Raw genomic sequence first — 19,539 nt, forward strand, 5'->3', positions numbered from 1 at the left:
TGAAAGTCACATTTTTTTGTATACAGGAAGTCACTGTTGGCTAAATGATTGTGCTAAATGAATAACATATAAAATAGCCTATTTGATTGCCTAGAAAAAAATGTAAAACATCTTGAGAAAATTCGTTCAAACCTAAAAGTTTTTATTTTAATTTGCATATTTGCATAAATTATGTATGTTTATCGGTTACCATGGAGACGGATATAAATTATATGTTTATGTTTTGGATCAAAAAATGTTCAGAATTTTATAGGCTTTCTAACCATATATAATTAACAATTATTCGCCGAAGGCGAATAATTGTTTTAGTATAACTTTAGAGGTGATCATCAAGAACTTAAAAAAATAACGATAGCAAACAAGAAAACAGCAAACACAAGTGTTCGCTTGCATACGGTGTAAACCAGTTTAATTCATTGATTACAATCAGAATTTATTTAGCTAAAGCAATAAAACGGAACAAAACAAACACTATGAGAAAGATATATAGATGTCCGGTACCTTTGTACGATTGTTGATGACTTCTAAGCAAATGTGCGAATCCTCTCGAAAATGAGTAGCTCTGGTGAGAAGAGAACTAAATGTTTGCTCAATCGATCTGACTGAGTTTCTCATCGATTGCCAAAACCGCCGTGTTTACGATCATTTCTAATGCCTCGAGAACCATCTCTTGAAAATATTTTCGATTCAAAAGCCTTGGTAGTTAATTTGAAAAATTCCCAATGTTTAAAATATCCAAGACTTGGACTGGTTTCTTTCAAATCAAAGAAATTTTCATTCAGCAAAAGCGGCCGTGTTTACTTCCCTGGATGTCAAAGGTGGCGTGGCTAAGTAACCAAGCCTTCAAAGCTATAATCACCTCGCGCGGGGTTATTATAGCCTCATAAGCCGAGCTTCTCGACCAATCAGAATGCTTCAATTCATATAAATAAATTCTGATTGTAATCGATGATTTAAACTGGTTTACATCGTATGCAAGTGAACACTTGTGTTTGCTGTTTTCTTGTTTGCTATCGTTATTTTTTTTAAGTTCTTGATGATTACCTCTAAAAATTATACTAAAACAATTATTTGCCGAAGGCGAAGTGATTATTGTTGAATAATCCCCGAGACGAAGTTAATTATTATTTTATTATTTTTCAGAAGTCGAAAGGCAACATCCAGGTTTTTTGCCGCATGCGTCCTCTGCTGAAGTCAGACAAGTCAAGTCAGGAGTGCATACTGGATTTCGGAAAAGACAAGAGGAGCCTGGTCCTTGAACAAACATCGCCAAATGAGGTGAGAGTTTTAAACATAAAGTACAGTAAGCGCTACTACTACTTAATATCCGGAGGCGGGGGGAGGGGGGCTCTTATAAGCAGCATAAAAAACAATTGGAAATGTTGATATAGGCACCGATTTAAGAAGGACTTTAAATAAAAACCGTGTTTGCACTGGCAGAAAATTGAAAATTAAATCAAATTCCTTTTTTACGACTGAATTTATTCAGGAGTATTGTAGCTAGCCCAATGGCACTCGCATGGTTGGTCGTTCCATCATCTGTAGACTTCTCATTGCAACTCCGCTGACCAGATATACTTGTAGACATAGTGTAGCAAGGCGGCCGTATAAAAGCGGCCGTATAAAGGCGGTCTTTTAAATTTAAAGGGGTTTACAAGAAAAACCAGAAGCAAAGAAACAAAATATGGCTGACAATTACGTGAAGAATTAAGTAATCGACCGCCAAAAAAGTGAACATTGAGAGCCAGTAATCTGCATTAATCGATCGATGACTTTCGTGTCTATCTTTCGAGCTAGCGTAGTACATGTAGTCGAATGTAGGAGCATTCGAAAACTAAATCGGGTTTCACATAAGCTTCATAAGCGATGGATCTATCTAGAAACCAGAGCGTTGGCTTAAGTAGAGTGCGTGGCTGCTTGTTCCCAAGAAAAGGAAAAGCTTTTCTGATGAAACAGCACAATATTACATTTGTACCTGAATCAGTCTATTATATTTTTTTTTTACAGCGTTATTACTTAACAGCCTACATGTAAATTATTCTGCAATGCATACCTACGGAGCGATATAATAAACAAACCATTTTAGTACTATGGGTAAAAAAAAAGAAAAAAAAAGGAATAAAGAAAATAAATCTCTCCTCTGGGACTCGAACTCGCGACCTGTCGATCCGCAGTCCGTTGCCTACCCGACTGTACTACTTAGACGTACTTAGTCACGTGAGACGAAAATAACTTCTATCAATGTAATCGACATTCCGTTGTTTATCTGTTATCATGTGCGTCAAAGGAATGTTTGAATCACCTTGCTGCTCATAAATTTTCAAGGAATGAAAACTAAACTTTTAAACTTGGCAAAAAATTCAGTCGTGGCTCGAAGAGCTCTTTGATTTTTGCTCATAAATAGCTTTTAGGTAGATAAAAAACCTGATGTATTTTGTTCCCCCCAGAAGTCTTCTAATTTCGAGAAAAAAGCCAAAGTCAGTTTTTGTGATCGGAGCCTCAAAGTGACACAATTTTCAACCCGAAATTCGCTATCGTTAACTCTCGTCGCATTCACTAACAAAGCCACATTGAGAACTTCGATGCTTTCTATCAACAGAGACACTCTTTTCCATTCGCTTAAATATAATTTCAAGGCTTAAGCAAAAGTACGTTCTGGGTTTTTTAATGTTTACTTGTATGTTTACTATGTTTATTATTTTATACTTAGCAACATTTGCGAATCGCTTTCATTAAAATTGGTTATACTGTTATTATTATTCGCTTCTTGTTATGAACAAAGCACAGCCTCCTAATATTGTTCATAAATGGAAAAGCGATTTCAATATTTCGGATGATCAACTACGAGAATTTTTCACATTACCTCATTCCGTTGTACTTGAATCATATTTAAAGGCCTTTCAGTACAAAGTACTTAACAATATTCTTTACACGAACACGAAATTACACAAAATTGGTTACAGAACAAATGATTTATGTACTTTCTGTGAGGCGGAACCAGAAACTTTGTATCACTTATTTTTACCGAGTGCCCCTTTGGAATGATTTTGAATCTTACTGGTACTTCTTATCAAATCAAGCAGTTCGTCTTACTTTGCAAAATGTTTTGTTTGGAATAATATCAAAACAATGCCCAGAGTTCACTTGATTTACTAAATTATTTTATTATTATTGGAAAATTGTTTTTGTGGGACTGCAGAAGAAACCAAACATATCCTAAAATTCAAGGCTATCAGAACAAAATACTTATTAAATATGAAATTAAACTGAAAAGAAAATTAATAAGAAAAGATACATTTATTTCGAAAAGAAGTGGATATATTCTCCCAGATAATAAGTAAGGAATTATAGTGCCAGATTCGCTTTTTTTTTCGGTGTGTTTGTTGCTGTTGTTGCTTATTTCTTTTTGTTGCTTGTTTTAATTTCGATTATATGGAAATTATTATCATCTGTTACTTAATTGTAAATTAAGGTTACTGTAGACCTTCGAAATTCAGAGGCCAAATTTTGCGAAAACTTTTTTCTTTACTCATTCTAAACCTAAAACACTGATTTATAGTTTGGTAAAAAAAGTAATGTAAAATTGTTGAAAGATTGCGAGATATCGAGGAAAAACTTCTTTTTTGAAAAGTTAATAAATAGCAAAAGGTGTTATAATCCTTATTACACATCCAATACACATGGGGCGCTCCGTACATTTTTCGCGGAAAATTTCATCCGGCGACTCGAGTTACGCAGATTTGAATGTTTTATTTACATCAAAAGGGCTGTTCTGTTTAGCGTGGGTTAGGACACAAGGGTCAGTGAATTTTCATGCAAAAGTCTGTAAAAAAATGATACGAGTTCGTCCAAAAGAGAAAACACAACTTGGACGAAATTTCTTAAGAAAGCCGCGTTAAAGAAAACGAAAATGAAGGAGGGAGATTAAGGTATCAGTGTACCCCAAATGACCATCATGCGTTGGAGCTGCCTTACCGTCTGGTAATTAACGCAAACCCCAGCAAAGTATATATTTTCTGAAAGCTTAGGAATTGTAGATTACGGAGATATATTTATTTTTAGTAAAAATATTAATGTTATCCAAAAAGAGCGTGTTTTTTCCATAAGTACCGAGGCTCATAAATAGGGTTCGTTTCCGGACAAATTTGAGTGGGAAAAAGCGATTAGCATCGCTATGTGTTCTTCACACATTTCTCTAAGAAACTGTGTCGGGGAATATTGATTACTTGTCTGGTTTGTTTATGACACGTAGTTAAACTTTCAGAGTGTAAGCAACAACTATTCTCTGCGTTAAAACAGCCATAACTTTTGAAAGAGGAAAAAAGTTAAAATTCGCCGACACAGTTTTGTTGCTCAATTATCGGGCAACATTCTTGCCAAATTTCAGCGAAAATTGTTGAAACCCCATTGAAAACGAACTTAAAATGTGCACCTCTCTCTTCGAAAATTTGTTTACGAGATACGAAAGAAAATGTATTTTGGGGCGTACTTCCGCTTTAATGAGATTAATTACACAAGACGTGTGAAAGTGATCACGCATTGAGCGATAGAATGAAGGTTCATTTTACTTTAACAATAGAACTTGTTCAAAGCGGTGTCAAATGTTGCTTCTGGCCGGAAACAGTCTGTTGCATAATTTTATTTCTACCGCTCGCTTTATAACAATTTTCGTCTCACTGCAACAGTTTTAGAAATGTTAAATCTAAAACAACAAAAACGTGGAGTCGCAAACATCCTAAAGGTCCTAAAGTAAGCCGAGGAACTGGTCGTGATGCCAGGTCGTGGCGTTACCGCTTCAAGCGGCGAAAAATAATTCGCTGTCGCTATCTACTAGTGCATCTGCCAAATCTTTAGTCTTTTCCCGTTGTTGCAGCATTTTTTGAACGTGAGAAAGGAATGGGAAAATGTTTCTTCTTTCACGTCCGAAAAACTTTTGCCAGCGCAAACCATCCAAAACATCTCGTCAAAAACCAAGAACTGTGATAATCACGCAACGGTAGATCGCCACGCTTCTTTAGACAACCTGTTGACAGCTATCAATATCAAATAATTAATGGCAAGAAAAGTTTTTCGTTCATAACTTTGTGTAGAGTCAATCTTTTCCGTGCTCTTTTTTTTTAAATGAAAGGTCTTAATGAGATCTACCCGAAAATACCAAAATATAGTTTTCTTTAAAATGGTCAATTTTGGGGTACACTGATACCTTAAGCTAGATTTGGTAGTTCAGTTGGAGGTCAAGAACAAATCAAACAATAACACTTAACGGAAAGCTTCACCTAACGAATTCATCCTCGCTACAGCACTTTATTTGGGATCGCCGGTCAGCCGATTTTGGCTGCTATTTTGGCCGCTGGTTTCCCTTTCTTTCCCGTCTGCTAGCGCTTCATTTTTCCTTTTGTTTTCCCATGTTAGAATACATTCTGGTTGTCCTTACTTTCCACATATCACATATCTAAGCTGCTAGTACTCCAAATATTCGGGCCAAATTTACGGTTTGGAGCGACTTTCATATCATTCGACCATGATTTGATTGCAAAATAATGTTTTCAGTGGATTTCAATGGACTATTTTGGTGAGGAGTCTCTGGGGAAGCCACTCGACGTTAAGCTGCTTTACAGAAGAAAAGCCTTGAATTGTCAAAAAAAAAGCCTTCAATTGTTTCAATTGGTCGGCGGCATGACTGCGTTGACAAACACTTTGATGAGGTGTGATAAGCTTGCAAATCTCTAGGAGCAAAACACTCGGGCTTTATTTTTGCGAGGATTCCACTGCTTCAAGCGAATTAATAGGGTATGTAGATTTGATGGATTCTAACGAAACTTGGCCAAAATGTTCCCTGGTTATTAACGCGCAAAAGTGTGTGAGGCTTTTTTAATATTTCAAATATTTCGCGTTTTACGCCTTCTTATGTGACGAAGATCGGCAAACATTCTAATCGCCGAGTTTACAATAGATTTTCTCAGCAACCAATAGGAATATCCAAAAAGCCTCACACACTTTTGTAGTCCATTACCTGCTGATTGATACTGTCCAGTTTGTTTGGTCGTATGTGCGAACACGAAAGTAGGTAATTCAAGAGACACTCTTTTCCATTCGCTTAAATATAATTTCAAGGCTTAAGCAAAAGTACGTTCTGGGTTTTTTAATGTTTACTTGTATGTTTACTATGTTTATTATTTTATACTTAGCAACATTTGCGAATCGCTTTCATTAAAATTGGTTATACTGTTATTATTATTCGCTTCTTGTTATGAACAAAGCACAGCCTCCTAATATTGTTCATAAATGGAAAAGCGATTTCAATATTTCGGATGATCAACTACGAGAATTTTTCACATTACCTCATTCCGTTGTACTTGAATCATATTTAAAGGCCTTTCAGTACAAAGTACTTAACAATATTCTTTACACGAACACGAAATTACACAAAATTGGTTACAGAACAAATGATTTATGTACTTTCTGTGAGGCGGAACCAGAAACTTTGTATCACTTTTTTCACCGAGTGCCCCCACGTCAGGCAGTTTTGGAATGATTTTGAATCTTACTGGTACTTCTTATCAAATCAAGCAGTTCGTCTTACTTTGCAAAATGTTTTGTTTGGAATAATATCAAAACAATGCCCAGAGTTCACTTGATTTACTAAATTATTTTATTATTATTGGAAAATTGTTTTTGTGGGACTGCAGAAGAAACCAAACATATCCTAAAATTCAAGGCTATCAGAACAAAATACTTATTAAATATGAAATTAAACTGAAAAGAAAATTAATAAGAAAAGATATTTCGAAAAGAAGTGGATATATTCTCCCAGATAATAAGTAAGGAATTATAGTGCTAGATTCGCTTTTTTTTTCGGTGTGTTTGTTGCTGTTGTTGCTTATTTTTTTTTTTTTTTTGTTGCTTGTTTTAATTTCGATTATATGGAAATTATAATCATCTGTTACTTAATTGTAAATTAAGGTTACTGTAGACCTTCGAAATTCAGAGGCCAAATTTTGCGAAAACTTTTTTCTTTACTCATTCTAAACCTAAAACACTGATTTATAGTTTGGTAAAAAAAAGTAATGTAAAATTGTTGAAAGATTGCGAGATATCGAGGAAAAACTTCTTTTTTGAAAAGTTAATAAATAGCAAAAGGTGTTATAATCCTTATTACACATCCAATACACATGGGGCGCTCCGTACATTTTTCGCGGAAAATTTCATCCGGCGACTCGAGTTACGCAGATTTGAATGTTTTATTTACATCAAAAGGGCTGTTCTGTTTAGCGTGGGTTAGGACACAAGGGTCAGTGAATTTTCATGCAAAAGTCTGTAAAAAAATGATACGAGTTCGTCCAAAAGAGAAAACACAACTTGGACGAAATTTCTTAAGAAAGCCGCGTTAAAGAAAACGAAAATGAAGGAGGGAGATTAAGCTAGATTTGGTAGTTCAGTTGGAGGTCAAGAACAAATCAAACAATAACACTTAACGGAAAGCTTCACCTAACGAATTCATCCTCGCTACAGCACTTTATTTGGGATCGCCGGTCAGCCGATTTTGGCTGCTATTTTCGCCGCTGGTTTCCCTTTCTTTCCCGTCTGCTAGCGCTTCATTTTTCCTTTTGTTTTCCCATGTTAGAATACATTCTGGTTGTCCTTACTTTCCACATATCACATATCTAAGCTGCTAGTACTCCAAATATTCGGGCCAAATTTACGGTTTGGAGCGACTTTCATATCATTCGACCATGATTTGATTGCAAAATAATGTTTTCAGTGGATTTCAATGGACTATTTTGGTGAGGAGTCTCTGGGGAAGCCACTCGACGTTAAGCTGCTTTACAGAAGAAAAGCCTTGAATTGTCAAAAAAAAAAAGCCTTCAATTGTTTCAATTGGTCGGCGGCATGACTGCGTTGACAAACACTTTGATGAGGTGTGATAAGCTTGCAAATCTCTAGGAGCAAAACACTCGGGCTTTATTTTTGCGAGGATTCCACTGCTTCAAGCGAATTAATAGGGTATGTAGATTTGATGGATTCTAACGAAACTTGGCCAAAATGTTCCCTGGTTATTAACGCGCCAAAGTGTGTGAGGCTTTTTTAATATTTCAAATATTTCGCGTTTTACGCCTTCTTATGTGACGAAGATCGGCAAACATTCTAATCGCCGAGTTTACAATAGATTTTCTCAGCAACCAATAGGAATATCCAAAAAGCCTCACACACTTTTGTAGTCCATTACCTGCTGATTGATACTGTCCAGTTTGTTTGGTCGTATGTGCGAACACGAAAGTAGGTAATTCAATTTAGCAAACTTCGTCAATGTTGCGGTTTAAGGCTTGTGCGAGCTTACCATTAGACTGAATCTTTAAAATAATCATTTCTTTAGATTCTACATTCTATTAGCTTTACAGTGATATATACTTTTCTTAGGTTTTGTAAAAAGAATCACGCTTATGAACGATTTTCCGGAAGACACCCCTGAAGGTCTACAGTAACCTTAACACTTGTTACTTTTTTTTATTCCAATCACCTATGTAATGTTAAGTGTGTAAATATCAATAAAGGAAAAAATTAAAAAAAAAAAAAAACTCTTCAAACTGAAATAATTAAAAAGGTGGGGAATACTTTTCATGATACTAGAAAGTCGAATTAAACGGCAGTTTTCAACGGAATTATTTAATATGTGGTATATAACTCCAAATTTTCTCAATTGCCGTTTAAACACACATATACATTCATGTAAATGTTTATCTAAGATATACCTGAGGATTGGCTTGGGTTGTTGAAGACAGCATATTTACCAATGCATCGTAATCCCACAAAATGTTGTGATATCGATCAAAATAGCCCAACTGACAGCTAAACATTTCTTGGCTCCAAAGTACAACAAAGCAACTGTTAAGCGCGAAATTCCTTTTGCATCTTCATCCTTAGCAATTTTCCTTTATCGTGGTTCTTTTCTCTTGACGAAAGTGTGTACAGAACTCCAGAACGATCAATTTGCTTCCTCAAACTGCGTTGGCGGTGCTGGAGAATTGTTTTGCGTTATTTTAACTCCGTGACATTCTCGACCCCAGAGCTCTTACTGCGCAGACTCACTTACGTCACAATATCGTGTTCATGTCACGTAAGTCACAAATGTAATCTTGTGGCAAATTGGCGAAGAGGTTTTGCGATCAAAATGGACCTAGGTAGGCTTTTTTATCTCACTCTTCCATTAAAAAGGGAATTTTGCAATGGAACATTCGGCAAGAAGAAAGAAAGACGAGCATTTGGGGTTAAAACATTCATTATCGGGCGTTTGTCAATTAGAAGTATTTACACAGTCGATACACAGTTTACGGTCATGCTGTGAAAGTTTGCCGAAGTTTTATGCCCTCTAAGTGAGAATCTTTCCAATAACCCGAGCCAATTCTCAGGTATGTTTAATAAGAATATCTGTATGCACGTTTGAGCAAGAATTGAAAAAAATTAATGTTATACCACATGCTAAATACTGCCGTTGAAAATTACTATATTTCATTCAAATTTTTGTTATCGTAAAAAGCATTCCTCTTCAGTTCATTTTTTTCAGTTGGAAGAGTTGCGCTAAAGCCCTGAAATTATATTCTAGCAAAAGAAAAAGAGTTTTTATGTTGATAGGAAGTGACCAAATTTCTCTGCGCGGTTTTGTAAGCGAACACGAGTAGTGTTCATAATAGCTAATTTCGGGTTTAAAAGTTAGGAAATTTGTGACTTCGACCACCGAAATCGATTTTCTTTGTTTTCTTAAAGGAGAAGTTCACTCCAGAATGGCCATTTTTTCCTTTACGTCAATAAAAAGTTTATACAAAGATACGTTATTCACCAAAATTTCAGCCTCCAACGTGCGCTATAACCCTACGAAATCTTTCTTTGAAGTAGCCCAAAACTCGACAACTGAACGCCGCCATCTTGGAGCTGGTAATGTATGCGTGACGTCAAAGAGCTCAGCCTGAAGTTTGGCGCGGAAATTTAAATACAGACTGTACTCGAAACTCCTTATTTCTTTGTAGTGGCTTTTGTTTGTCAAAATGCTTGTTTGTGCAGCACCATTTTGCTCACACAGAGCTCCAAGAAATACAAAAAGAGGTGTTTATTTTCACCGTCTTCCGATATTTAAAAGAACAATTACTGAAAAGCGGACACATATATTTGTGTGTTCCGAAAACTATGTGGAAGACTGCTTCAAAGTAGATCAGAGATGCAGTCTCCTGCGTGGAAATACCCACAAAAGATAGAAAAAGCCAGACGCAATATAAATCATTTTTAAGAAATCTCCTTCTGTAACTCCCTTCAAACGACATGCAAGCGAAAGGAGGCGAAAGAATAAGGAAAGAATGGAGGTTAGTCATTTTGCTTACCGTTTTTTCTCAAATCAAACACCTCCGGCGTTTATTTCAAACTTGGCGGGGTCCGGTGTTTATTAACGAAGTGCGATTTTTCTTGTCGTCCCGGCCGACAAACTGCTCTTGGGTCTCCGAGGGTGATTTTTACCAAAGTAACAGTATTGCATACGGCACGTGCATGTTGCAATCAAGATTTGTACAAACCGCACTGCAGAACATAAACAACCAATGAGTCCATAAACGGCAATGTCGCCAACGTCCTCCGTAGTTATAAACGTTCACTGTTATAAACAACAGTGCGTCAGTCATGACAACACGAACGCGAACATTGCTGTTTCATTTTGTTTACAGCATCCATCCTAGTTATTTTACGCCGGACTTTCCTTGAACATTATAAAAAAATTACCAAAGAAGCAAACCGTACCAGTTTGTCGTAGCAGTGCTATTTAAGAGAATATATTTACTTGTTTGCTCGACCGCAAATAAACGCCGGGACCTTGATCAAACGTCCCCGGCGTTTATTTAAAAGTTAGCATTTTTGACCCGGCATTTATAAATACGAAACCGGAGTTTAATCGGTGACCCGCGTTTAATCGAGCAAATACGACGACGGCAAAAAATAACAGCATAAACAAAAATTGACTTAAATTCGCAACAACACTTCTCAGAATAGAAATAACAAAAAGGGCTAAGTTGTTAAAATTTTTGGGTGCATTGACTGGGTTGTACATGCAAATAAATATAAAGGAGAAAAAGACAGAGAAAAAGATACAAACAAGTAATAAGTTAAGTTAAAATTTTGCTTGATCTAAAATGAAATAATTCAAACATTTCTAGCTCAGTCAGTCAACTCTGAAAAATGACATAAAGTTCACTTTGGGAGTTGCGATCTTATATTTGATCAAGAAGAGTTTCTCTAGTTGATTAAAACGGTCCTCCCTGAGATCAACTGAAAAGTGAAAATTAATAACATAAACGCAACATTGGTTGGTATTGCGTCTGGCTCTTTCTTTTGTGTGTGTGGGTATTTTCACGTAGGAGACTGTATCTGTGATCTTCTTCAAAGCAGTCTCCCGTATAGCTTTCGGAACACACAAATATTTGTGTTCACTTTGGCAGTAATTTTTCGTCCCTACCCATTCTTATTGAGTAATTTTTCTTTGAGATATTGAAAGACGGCGAAAAGATTTGTATTTTCTCATTTGTATTTTGACAAACAAACGCCACAACAAAGAAACAAGGAGTTTCGACTATTAAAACTTTCCCGCCAAACTTCACGCTGAGCTCTTTGACGTCACGCATACATTACCAGGCTCCAAAATGGCGGCGTTCAGTTGTCGAGTTTTGGGCTACTTCAAAGAAAGATTTCGTAGGGTTATAGCGCACGTTGGAGGCTGAAATTTTGGTGAATAACATATCTTTGTATAAACTTTTTATTGGCGTAAAGAAAATAAATGGCCATTCTGGAGTGAACTTCTCCTTTAAAATTAGAAGACCTCTAGGGGAAACAAACTACATCAGGTTTTTTATTCTCGAGCTTTTTTGGTGTTTTCCTTGTCTTCTAAAGTCATTTTCCACTTTCCACGCTTAGAAAGGTTTTGTTTCAAATGAGTATGCTTGGTTTTCTTTGTCTAATTTAAACAAAATGCTGGCATATACAGGTGTTACTTAAACTCGTTTTATATCCGCGATAATAAACTCAGTTCTTATATCTTTAATAATAAAAGTCAATAAACAACATTAAGTGTTTTCATTTCTCTTGTTTTAACTGTAAAGTTTCGGTAGAATGGCGATCATAACATTTTGTTGGGCAAAAATACTCGGCTATAAGACGCACCCCAATTTTGGCATGAACTTCCCACAGAAAAACTGATTTTTAAGTTTTTTTAAAAGTTAATATGAAAACGTTGGATGGGGGGGGGGGGGGGGCTGCTTATATCCAAGAGGGCTTACAACAGGCATCTTTTGTTTTCGTTATAGCAGACAGATGAACCCATATCCGGGGGGAGGGGGGAGAGCTTGGCTTATAATCGGCATTTTATGGTAGCCTTCGAAGTAGCTTTCCTTATAGTTAAGACTAGTTTCCTTCATCAAATATATTCACAAAAAGTACCCACTTTTGAGTTTTGAATTTTATCGTCTCACAGAGTTTTTGCGGAACCAAAAAAGCTGCACCTAAGCATGAGTTCACTTTCGACAAAGTGTTTACTCCGTCTTCAAGCCAAGAGGATGTTTTCGGTGAAATTTCGCCGTTGATTCAATCAGCTCTGGATGGCAACAATGTCTCTATATTTGCTTATGGAAAGACAGCCTCTGGCAAAACATACACCATGGAAGGGAACTCTACGGACCACGGGATTATTCCAAGGGCCATAGAACAAGTGTTCCGCACTATCCAGCACCTCAAAGAAAAGGGCTGGCAGGTGAGCAACCAACGATGATGCGCGCTTGTAGGTGGTTGTGCTTGGAGAATAGCTTTTGTTGTTTTAGATTGATCCCACTCTAGTTTTGGATCAGTCATGTTCCGAGTTCAAAGTTTGTGATTAAAACCTAAGCATAAGGCAGAGTGCGAAAAAAAAAAATCGGGAGAAAAAATAACACTAAGAGGAAATCCGCCAGGACTTCGAGTAGTTATTGGACAAAATTATGTACCAAAACTATTTACACCTGATTGCAAGCTTTTGTGTTATTGCTTCAAATATCTTATCGAAAGAAATCTTCTCTAACAACACCAAACATCGAAAACAAATTTCGAAGTTCCACTGAATGAATCGCTTAAAAGATGTGAGCTTTTGCCCATAGTTTGTGAACTTTGAATATCATTTTCTCAGACTCTGATAAGAAATTGTTGTACCAAAATTATTTCCACCTTATTGCAAACTTTTTTGTTACTGCTTCAAATATCTTATCAAAAGAAATCTTTTCTAACAACACCAAACATCGAAAACAAATTTCGAAGTTCCACTGAATTCCACTGAATCGCTTAAAGACGAATTTACAAAATGGCTACACGTGAGATTTTGCCTATAGCTTGTGAACTTTGAAATTCATTTTCTCAGGCTCTGATAAGAAATTTTTGTTGGTTTTATCACGGATAATTACTTACATCTTTAACTTTTATTAAGGGTAGGAAATAACGCAATAGGATTTAAATTATTCTGGTACTCGATTTTTGTCCAACTTAAATAAATATTACTCGACTTCCTAGTGGATTCCGTCTTAAACATTTTCTCCTGCCTCCATCCACGCATTTTTTCGGAGCTGGGTGCCTAAAAGAGACCAGATTTTTATGAAAAATGTCTGCAGCATTTAAGCTTCTTGGAAGTCATGTAATTGCTGAAAATAAATGATTAGTCATGTTAACAGAACTAGAGCTTTCTTAGTCTCAAGCAAGTGACGATATTTGTAGAAACTCAGTCGAGTTTTATTGGTAATCTGCGAATCTAATCGGTTCTCCTTCTGCTTTCAACTTGATTTTTGGCTTACAAGTAAAAGTGCATTAAACTGTAAGTTTTCGACTGCAATCCTTTAGCATTTGTACTGAAACAATTAGACTCTTATTCTACCCTTCTTTGTAGACATAACGTGGTTATCTTACACGTAACTCTTGCTTTTTCTCCATAGTACGTAGTAACAGCCAACTTCATGGAATTATACAAAAATAATATAAAGGACCTACTGGGTTCTGGGGATGCAAACACAAAGCACGAAATCAAACTTGTGAACCCCAAAAGCACGGGCAAGGCGTGCGAAGTCACTGTCACAAATTTGAAGACTGTGAAGGTGACAACATATAACCAGGTTAGTACCATACCCCCAGGGGGGGTACTCGAAGTATACATGGCGGGGGAGAGGGATGTATTTTTGGGGGTTGAAAATGTACACGCTCAGTATTTTTATGGGTCAAGAGATCTGTCATGTATTTTTATAGGTCTTAAAAAAATGCGCGTATTTTTTTTGGGTCTTAACTCTGAGCGAACTTTTCGTTTCGGGTTTCCGTTGCGACCAGCAGACCAGAAAAATATTCATTCGAACTTCTTTTCAGTGACGTGTGTTCTGAAAAAACTGTTAATATTAAGAAGACAATACAATATTTACCTACAAGAAGATGGTTTTCCATGTTCTATAAGAAATCAGAATATAGCCGCGGTATACATGCAATGGAATTCTAGCAGGCATTATTTATTTATAGAACATAGCTAAAAACTATAGAAGCCCGGTACCCCGGATGCAACTTTTGTTGTGTTACAATTCAAAAACATGGCGGCAACAATCTTTTAAAGTTGTCATTTTATTTCCTTAATTATTGCTGCCGGTGAAAAATGCTGTCACGAAGTCAGAGGGTTATGCAAAATGTAACACAACATTGTAGAGGAAACACTGTGACGTACCTTAACCCTATTCAGACCGGGGGGGGGGCTTTTGAGGCCCGCGCTGACTTTGAACTTTTATAACTTTTTTAAGATTTAACCAAACGCCGCCAAACTTTCTGAGTTTTCCTAAAATTTATCTGGCAACAATTTGGTAGGATTAGATGATGTGTCAGGAACTTGACATCACCATGGCAACGGCATTTTGACAGGCATGTTTTCCCAAATTTGTAATTTTGCGTGTTTCCGTTAATAAAAATCAACTTAAATGGGATTATTTTTACATTTTTACGGGTTTAAAGCACATTTTTATTCATTTTGAGTACTTTGCAGTGATTTTGGGGGGTTTTCTGGCATTTTGGAACAATTTTGTAATCCAAGATGGCAGATCCAAGATGGCGGCTGTTTTGGCATCATGACGTAATTGTCACGTGATGTGACGTCACCATCCAACGTGACGTATACCATAAGAAAGAGTTTCGGACGTACAATACATCCTATAAGTTTCATGGTGATTGCTTAAATTTTCTGGAAGTTACATAGGGGGGGCTTCCGAAGCCCCCCCCCCCCGGTCTGAGAAGGTCCAAAAAAGCCCGGTCTGAATAGGGTTAACGTATCGCCACAAAAAGTACTTCATGCATTACACTGACCAAAATACTGATAATAGTAGAAAACGTGACCTAATAAGTAAGAGTAACGTTTGTGTTTCAATTTACAGGTGTACAGGCTCTGGAAAAAAGCCACTCGGAACAGAGCTGTGGCCGCCACTAAATGCAATGAACAATCCTCGCGCAGTCACTGCATCTTTATTTTGAAACTTGTCGGAGAAAAGACAGACGAAAAATTTCAAGGTACATAATCCATCAAGTATTTGATCAAAATTGTAGAAAATAATACGCAAGACGAATTATAGCTGAAACTTCTGAGAAAACTTCGTTCGTTTTTCTGGGGTAGTCCATCGGAAAACTTGAGAATTTTAGAGAATTTCGATTCTCGCCACAATCTCGTTCTCTGTCATATTATTGGCCACAATGCTTTAACAGAAGGGCTGACGTCACTATTCGCGCGCCCAATACTTTCCCCACTCTGGAGATTTCACCTGAAAAAAATCCTTTCTTACTAGTGACGTCACTCTACAGCAATCCATGAAGTGTCTCTGATTGGTTGGTTTTAATTTTCGCGCGCAAACAGCGACTGACAAATCAGAGACAATGGCGCCCAATCTTACTCCTCCAGCTGCAAGGCAGGTGCCATTCTCGTCCCCATAGCCCTTTCGTTTCTCTTAGCCGGATTGGCACGAGAAAACGGAGGGCTCTGGGGACATAGGATTTTTGAATTAATTCGAATTTTTTTTGATTGGGTGTTTGAAACAAAGAATTCCTAAACGGAAGTCGAAAACGTAACGACTCTCTCATACATTTTTTTTTGAAACTTCATGACTGCATACATGAAGACCGGAAGTCCTACAATCTAGGACTTGAAATCCTGTGTCCCCAGAGCCCTTTGTTTCCTCGTGCCAAGGCCCAGCCGGCTAAGAGAAACGAAAGGGCTATGGGGACGAGAATGGGCAGGTGCGTTTACTGTAGATGAGCAATATTTTTTTTCTTTAGTTCAAGATCATTCCGAAATGTTCACTTGACCTGTAACCGTTAACTGGTTGTGCATGATTTAACGGCCAAACAAAAAGCACATTTATTAAACTTACAACTTGAGTTCTTCAATGGTTTTCTTGCAGGAACTCTGAACCTCATCGACTTGGCCGGCTTTGAGCGATTGACCCAGTCTTTCTCAACTGGAGAAAGACTCGATGAAGTTAAAAAGCTTAATCCAAGTTTAAGCGCCTTGGGAGATGTTGTCATGGCTCTTGCAAAGAAAGAGCGATATGTTCCATACAGGAACTCCAAACTAACCTTCCTCTTACAAAACGCGCTCGGGGGAAACAGTAAAAGGTGAGATTGTGGTGCAAAAAAGCGCAGTTCACTACTGACACTTCTGCTGAACGATCTAGAAGCTCACTCAAGGAATGGGCCTTTTGCAACGGTCATATGGTGCAAAGTACGCCATACTGTAGGGCAAGTTTCGCACTGGGACAACCTAAAGAAATAAAGTGAAGCTTGACTGGTTAACAGCAACATTTTTGTTCAACTTGTCAGGGTTCAAAATAGCAGCCGGCTGTCAGCGATAGCCAACAGTTTCACACCACTTGCCGGCGAAGTTTCACCAAAGAAATTTTGATCGGCTATAAAACTAGTAGAAAGAATAGAAAATGGTTTGAAGAATTGGCCAACTGAAAGCAAAGATTTTAAAGAAAGTTCAAACGTTTATAAAGCTTTTTGAAAAACGTTTTAAAATGAGTAAAAAGAATAGAAAATGGTTTGGAGAATTGAAGCGTGCCGAGGTTGAAATCAGGAGAATCCTCGCTCACCGGGAACGACTCTCTCACACGTTTGTTTGTTCAAGCGTGAAACATGCAAGTTTGTATGAAATATACCTTGCATAAATTACCACTTTGTTTCTACATGTGTTAACAAGATTTTTTTGCACAAAAAATTGTTTAGTGCCGGCTGTTAAGCATTTTCACTCGTTCAAACTAAAGTCAGTTTTGTTTTTGATAACACGGATTTCCGTGTTTGTGAGTGAAGAAGCGCGACAGTTTGTCTAGACAAAGTTGCATATTTCACGCTTAAATAAACACATTAAGAAAAGCTGTTTACAATAATTTGTGTGGAAGTGAGCGATCACAGCGAAACATGTTAATTAAAATGAAAAGATTTTGACATATAAATTATTTCACAGTTCAAAGCATGTGATATGTGCGAAATCTTGTTTTAGTCAGTTTATAATCTCAAGGTTTCTCACGGAATAAAGTAAAATTTCATTCAGGAAGATTTTGGTCACGTACTAGGCAACCAGTTTTTCTTAATTAGTGTAGTGCGGAAAGTGGGAAAACGTGACTATTGGGGGTATGTGCTCATTTATTATTGACAGCCGGTAACATGTGAGCCTTGAAAATAAAAAGCCGACAAATTTAGGCCAGATGCTGAGATTTTATTTTGAACCCTGCTTGTCTCGCAACAATGTTGCATTGCAAGTTGAACGAGTTGTTGCCCGTATTACTACCGTGTACTCAACTTGTCTTGCAACAATTTTCAGTGTTGCCAGTTTTTGTAACAACATTTTTTACCTCTTTGGGTTGACGCGGTGAAAATCGGTATGAAAACACAGTTAGAACTGAAAAACATCTTCTAACCAAGAAATTTTGTGACTTTTATTTCTTGAAATAAGCTACAAGGTCTGTGAAGGGACCAGTTATGTCTGAGTTACACTGTACTTGTCGTGATCAAGGTTTTCCTTTATCTGCAGCTTGATGGTGGTAAATGTGTCACCTGACCAGACATCGCTACTGCAAACTCTGCAAACTCTTAAGTTTGCAACAATGGTAAGGGATGAACAAAATTCCCCCATGTTATTTTTATATTATCTAATCAAACAATAAACTTTGGAAGAAAAGCAATCAACTCTCTTTTTGCTATTCGCTTTTGAGAAAAGTTCTCGACAAGCGTAACTATGATCGCAGATCACTTTGAGCGCTTTTGAACTGACAACCAGGAAATATATATGTTAGTTTGTTTGTTTGTTTTTCTTGTTTTTGTTTGGGAAGCGCTTGAATAGCAATTAACACTTGTGCTGCAAATGTAACCAATCAGAGTTAAGGCTTGGCATTCTCACAGCCAATCAGAGATGCCAAACCTAAACCAATCGTGATTTTTCCCGTGCTTGCCGCTGGTCATTTGTCTTAGCTTTTAATTGTGATTGGTTAATTGCATTTTTCCAGCTACCTTACTGATTGGCGTAGGCGGTGAATGTTTTTGGGAAAGCCATTGTAACTATTGTTGTCTGCTTTCAAAACTTAAAAAATTGAACATAATAAGATACAAATTATAATAAACTTTCTGTTTTTTTTTTCTAGGTTAATAATTGCCAAATATCCCGATATTAAGGACAGGGCGGACCGACGTCTAAGCCACAATTTTCCGGCCGTTTGTACTTTTCGACCAGGCTTTTTATTTTGTCGGAGGACAGTTTTTTATCCCATCGTTTGACTGCAAACGTCAGCCAGTTCTTGTTGAATGTCTCTGCAGGGGCTGACTGACGCTCGTCCCGTGCAATTGTAGTATATTATATTCATACGCAGTGATGCAAAAAGGAACAAATAGCTGCTAAGCGACTGAGCGTTTTTGTAAAAACGAGTAGCTATTTCAAGTGCGTATTGGTCCTGAAAAGATGCTGTTATGATATATACATTTGTTTGAAAGATGTGTAAACTAAGTGAGACAAATGTAATAGAGATACCTCACAGTAAAAAGTGTGTACATTGTACTCTCGTTTTAAGTTGTCATCTTTTTTTATGTAGACTGTATGTGTCTTACCACTTGCATATTCTCGTAGCCTCGTACGTGCCCTATAATTCAAAGTTTGCAAGTGTATTTCTGGGCCATTGCCCCCTAAATCCAGCCCGAAAATAGAACAAGTACAAAGTTAGCGACAGTATTAAAGGCAAAATAATATTGTTTTTTTTTGAATTCATAACATGCAGCTTAAAATTCTAAAAGTTTGAAAAAAGAGGAAAATGTGTGACTTCTGGCATATTCCTATGGTAACCGTTTCCATGGCAACGAGACCCCATACACTCTTTAATAATAAATTATTTTTTTTTACAAAATTATTTTTTCAAATCACTGCCTATTTTCAAAGATAGTATGCGTTTAAAGACCGTTTTAAGTTCAGCCTCGTTTCCATGCTGACTAGGAATG

General features: G+C 37.0%; 1 protein-coding gene across 2 annotated transcripts; it reads left to right on the forward strand.

Moving 5' to 3' along the window:
• The first annotated feature begins 455 nt into the window (after positions 1–455).
• On the forward strand, positions 456–19,112 carry LOC144666254 (uncharacterized). 2 transcript variants are annotated; one of them, XM_078527655.1, is made up of 7 exons: positions 456–1,278; positions 12,503–12,778; positions 13,980–14,156; positions 15,444–15,576; positions 16,461–16,674; positions 18,089–18,164; positions 18,696–19,112. In XM_078527655.1, the coding sequence occupies exons 1-7, from the start codon at positions 1,177–1,179 to the stop codon at positions 18,723–18,725; spliced, it is 1,008 nt and encodes a 335-aa protein (XP_078383781.1). In that variant the 5' UTR covers positions 456–1,176; the 3' UTR covers positions 18,726–19,112. The 2 variants fall into 2 exon arrangements, with proteins under 2 accessions (XP_078383781.1, XP_078383782.1); XM_078527656.1 differs by lacking the exon at positions 456–1,278 and adding an exon at positions 8,763–9,407 and having other exon boundaries at positions 18,696–19,111.
• Positions 19,113–19,539: the final 427 nt, after the last annotated feature.

Source organism: Oculina patagonica, chromosome 9 (genome assembly GCF_052425735.1).
Source record: "Oculina patagonica isolate OP01 chromosome 9, crgOcupat, whole genome shotgun sequence".
In the NCBI taxonomy this organism is placed as follows: domain Eukaryota; kingdom Metazoa; phylum Cnidaria; class Anthozoa; order Scleractinia; family Oculinidae; genus Oculina; species Oculina patagonica.

What these genes read in the sequence shown, in the direction of transcription:
- LOC144666254 (XM_078527655.1), top strand. Translation starts at nt 1,177, where the DNA reads ATGCGTCCTCTGCTGAAGTCAGACAAGTCAAGTCAGGAGTGCATACTG. An exon ending in TCAAAGAAAAGGGCTGGCAG is followed by an intron (nt 12,779 to 13,979) that starts GTGAGCAACCAA and finishes TTTTCTCCATAG; the next exon opens with TACGTAGTAACAGCCAACTT. An exon ending in CTCTTAAGTTTGCAACAATG is followed by an intron (nt 18,165 to 18,695) that starts GTAAGGGATGAA and finishes TTTTTTTTCTAG; the next exon opens with GTTAATAATTGCCAAATATC.